At 40.7% G+C, this 4,189-nt stretch overlaps 1 protein-coding gene across 1 annotated transcript in view; it reads right to left on the reverse strand.

The window, feature by feature from the left end:
- LOC582691 (CD63 antigen) overlaps positions 1-3,495 on the reverse strand; it is a 9,032-nt gene extending 5,537 nt beyond the window's left edge. The window contains exons 1-2 of the mRNA XM_782636.4: positions 3,261-3,495; positions 816-1,007 (exon numbers count right to left, since the gene is read on the reverse strand). Coding sequence (XP_787729.3) covers positions 816-1,007; positions 3,261-3,326 — 258 coding nt within the window. The 5' untranslated portion in view covers positions 3,327-3,495. The remainder of the gene's footprint in view (positions 1-815; positions 1,008-3,260) is intronic.
- Between the last annotated feature and the right edge of the window lie 694 nt (positions 3,496-4,189).

Raw genomic sequence — 4,189 nt, forward strand, 5'->3', positions numbered from 1 at the left:
TATTTTTTAGAGAGAATCATCATATTTGTTTCGATTAATAATCAATAAATGTTTAATTGAATTGAACTGCATTGATTTGACGTGAATTGTTCGATCACCGACACCCCCCCCCCCCTGTAGCTTATACACTAGTCCAGATTCCCTCCTTTTCTTATATATTTGTTATTCAACAATCATCTATGTACTCCTCCCTTTTTACACGCATCCTATAAGATCGCACACCTGTCGAAAAAAAAGGGAAGGACTGTCCCCATTTTAACGTTGAGGTCGTGTTTTTTTATCAGCTGATTGGGCGCGCGACTTGGGAAAAGCCCGGGCAGTGGTTGACACCCGATTGAGAATTATGCTCATGATTTTGGTAGCCTTCAACAGAACATCACGATCACGTTGTCGTGGTTGCAAGATCCAAGGAGCATACTTCAACAACACGAAACACTCCAATGTTATCATAGACAGGCCAAAGTCTAACACTTCATCATTTATAATAAACCTGTCGAATGTAGCAACATAAATAGTATTTGTGAACAAGTTGGTACAGATATATTAATATCTAATTATTGGATTATGAATTAAGTGACTTGTTGTGCCTCAAATAGAGAAAAAGAAAGAGACACATTCGTACACTGCCGGGAGGGGGGCGATCTGTATAATTATGCCCCACCCAACTTTTTGGAATTGAGTTGGTTACTTCACGTAAACATCACATAAAAATGGCACTCTACATTATTAATTTGCGGGATTATTCTACCCCTAATATTATTTTGTGTTGTAATTCTTTAATGAGAAACCCTTGAACAGTCCCTGTTCTAACTTACCGTTTTGAGGAGGCAAACGCCCTCTTTCATGGCACCGCAGCAGCCGCAGAAGCCCACTATGAACGTGAAGCATCCTATGGCTATAGTCAAAGCACACACGATAACTAAGGTGTCCTCTGCGAAGAGCTCTTGATATTTGGCCTGCTTGGCAGTCACATAGGAACCCACGGATATAAGGATCACTCCAACCGCCTGAAGATTTTTTAAAAGATGATAATTGCGATGATGTTACAGATGATTCTAAGACACCTACCCCCTGTACATCCACCCCCGGGTAACCACCCCAGTCAACTACCCCTTAGGACAACTACCCCTAGGGCAACTACCCCCTAGGGCAACCACCCTCTAGAACGACTACCCCAAGACAACTACCCCTACGACAACCATCCTCTAGGACAGCTATCCTAGGGGGTAGTTGTCTGGACGTAGTTATCAGGGGGTAGTTGTCCGGGGGTAATTGTCCTGGGGTATTTGTCCTAGAGGCTGGTTGCCCAAGGGGGTAGTTGTCCTAAAGGGTAGTTGACTGGGGGTGGTTATCCGGTGTGGATGTCTTAGGGGGTAGGTGCCCTGATACGGTTATAGATGATTGAGATGTAATGGTGAAATTAGCTGTAATGGAGACGGTTGCAAAAGATGTGACTGAAATAGTGGTGGTGGTGGTGGTGGTGGTGGTGGTGGTGGTGGTGGTGGTGGTGAATGGTGGTGGTCATGGTACCAAGATATATGCCCAATATACTGGTGATGATGGTGATGTTGACGTTGATGGGTATAAATAAAGGAGACGGAAATGGTAACGATAATGGTGGTGATGATAATGGTAGTGGTGATGTAGGTGATGGTGATGCTGTTGAAGTGGTGATGGTGGTGATGGTGATGATGATGATAATGGTGATGCTGGTGGTGATTGTGATGATGACGATGATGATGATGATGTGGGTGATGAGGGTGGTGATGGTGTTAATGTTGGTGATGGAGATGATATTGATGATGGTGGTGAGATGGTGGTGATGGTGATTGTGGTGATGGTTTTGGTTTTGATGATAATGATGGTGATTTTGATTCTGGAGGTGATGGTAATGGGTTATGATACAAGTGACGAATATTGTGGTAGTCGTAGTGGAGACGGTGGTGGGTAATATACATATGACGTAAATGGTGATGATGGTGATGGTGATAATGGTAGAGGGGTGATTGTGATGCTGGTCATGGATATGGTAAAGGGTATCCGAACACCTACCCCCTAGACAACCAACCTTCGGATAACAACCCCTAGGATGACCATCCTCTAGGACAACTACCCCTAGGGCAATCACCTTCTAGGACGACTACCCCTAGGAAAAACTACCCCCAAACAACTACCCCCGGACAAGTACCCCAAGACAAGTACCCCCTAGGACAACCACCCTCTGGGACATTTACCTCCTTGGCATCTGTCACCTATGGTAACTACCACCCAACTACCACCTGACAATAACCACTTCGTGTAATTACTAATCGAGGGGTAGTTGTCCTATAGGGTGGTTGTCTTAGGGGGTAGTTGTCTGGGGGTTAGTTGTCCGGGGTAGTTGTCCATAGGGAGGTTGTTCTGAGATGGTAGTTAGCTGGGGAGCAATTATCCTATAGAGGGTAATTGCGTCGGGGGTAGTTGTCCTAGAGGGTGGTTGCCCTAGGGGGTAGTTGTCCTAGGAGTTAGTTGTTCTGGGGGGTATCCGAAGGGTGGTTGTCCAGGGGATAGGTGTCCTAAAAACATTCTGGTAATGATAATAGTACTAACTTTGGATGTGATGCTTGTAATTAAAGAACGATATTTGCGACGGACACTGATGTGTAATGTTCATGATGAACCAATTATTTCATCTTATTTACCCATTATAAAAAGTTCAGCTTAAACTGGTGAATTCAAAACAACATCAACTATCTCTCATACTAGATAAGAGTTGCACAAAATATTTACTAATTGAAAATAACGTTAGTTTAGTTAATTAATATGTTGTATGGCGTATTTATACCGAATTACTTTATCATCACAACTTCCTTCAACAGCTCAATATTTCTCGGCATACAGGTGCAACAGTAGATTTGAGTAAATTAAGATAATCCCTTTAAAAATTCAAATTCAAATTCAAAATAGCTGCGTATTGGTTCTGAGTATACGATACATAGAAAATGTGGATGTTGGAAACTATGCATTAATCCATAAATGCCTATATTAACGATAATTTACATAATTCTCTCTGCAAATTTTTTTTTGAAAAGACAATCTCTACCCTACGTTATTTGTAGTATTATTTCATTTAGTCATTCTAAGATAAAGTGTCGAATATATCACCCTCAATCTGCGTTATATAAATGCATTAAATCAAAGAAAAGAACTTATATTCATGATTTTTAAGGAATGATAAGAAGGACGTATATACTGATAAAAAAAGGAAAATTCGAACTCACCCATATGCTGAAGTTGAAGACAAACAAGAGAAGCTTGGCAATCTTTGGTCCACAACCTGCAACCATTTTGATTTGATTTTTCTTGCTTATTAAAAAAAGAAACGCAATAAATATTCAAGTACAAAAATAGATTGTATGACTGCTGCTTACGACTCTGAATCCAATAATGTATGTCCAAGACTGTTGAACAGGATAACTCTTCTTATAGGCGTTGTTGTGGATACGATGTGTTTGACTGTGACTCAAGTAATTAGTATTTCAAGAGGGTCACGTGCAAAGGTTATTATATCGGTCGTGCATATGGGTTCCCCTCCTCTTTCAAGCTCTAATCATAATTTTGTTTGTATAATTATGTATGAAACGTTTTCTCATCTAAAGACTTGGCTCAGCCAAATCTTCTTGTATTATCCAGCTGCGGATTTATTGCGAGTGCGTGATCTAATTTAAGTGCTGTATAGGTAAAGACAATGGCCGAATCGGGTGTAGAAAATTAACTCCCTGATAAATAAGAGCCTCAATCGCCTGTAAAATATTATCGTTTTTCAACGAACTTTTATGTTTGCCCGTTAGATAGTCAAGGCGTGTCCATAACTCCAGTTGTGTTAATCATTCATTCTTCAAGTGTTTGCAGATACACACAGAAATTAATATTTGATGGTGATAATTAAGGAGAGGCCCTTCGCTCAACGTAGAACATGTACATGGTGTATCTGATTTGGCGGGATAATATTTCGATTAATTGACGAGGTATGCTGTGGTGAAGTAAATATTTTAGTCTGAAGCAATTTGGTGGATCGGAAGTTGTGTGGAACGGAACGAGGGAGGGGAGTGAAACAATATTTGTGTCAAACTATCTTTCAATTGCTGGTTCACATTCATTTCATCAAATAAATTTTCTGTAATCATGCATTGCCCGATCGTTTTCTTAA

This window comes from Strongylocentrotus purpuratus, unplaced genomic scaffold (assembly GCF_000002235.5).
Source record: "Strongylocentrotus purpuratus isolate Spur 01 unplaced genomic scaffold, Spur_5.0 spur5_scaffold_21, whole genome shotgun sequence".
Taxonomy (NCBI): Eukaryota; Metazoa; Echinodermata; class Echinoidea; order Camarodonta; family Strongylocentrotidae; genus Strongylocentrotus; species Strongylocentrotus purpuratus.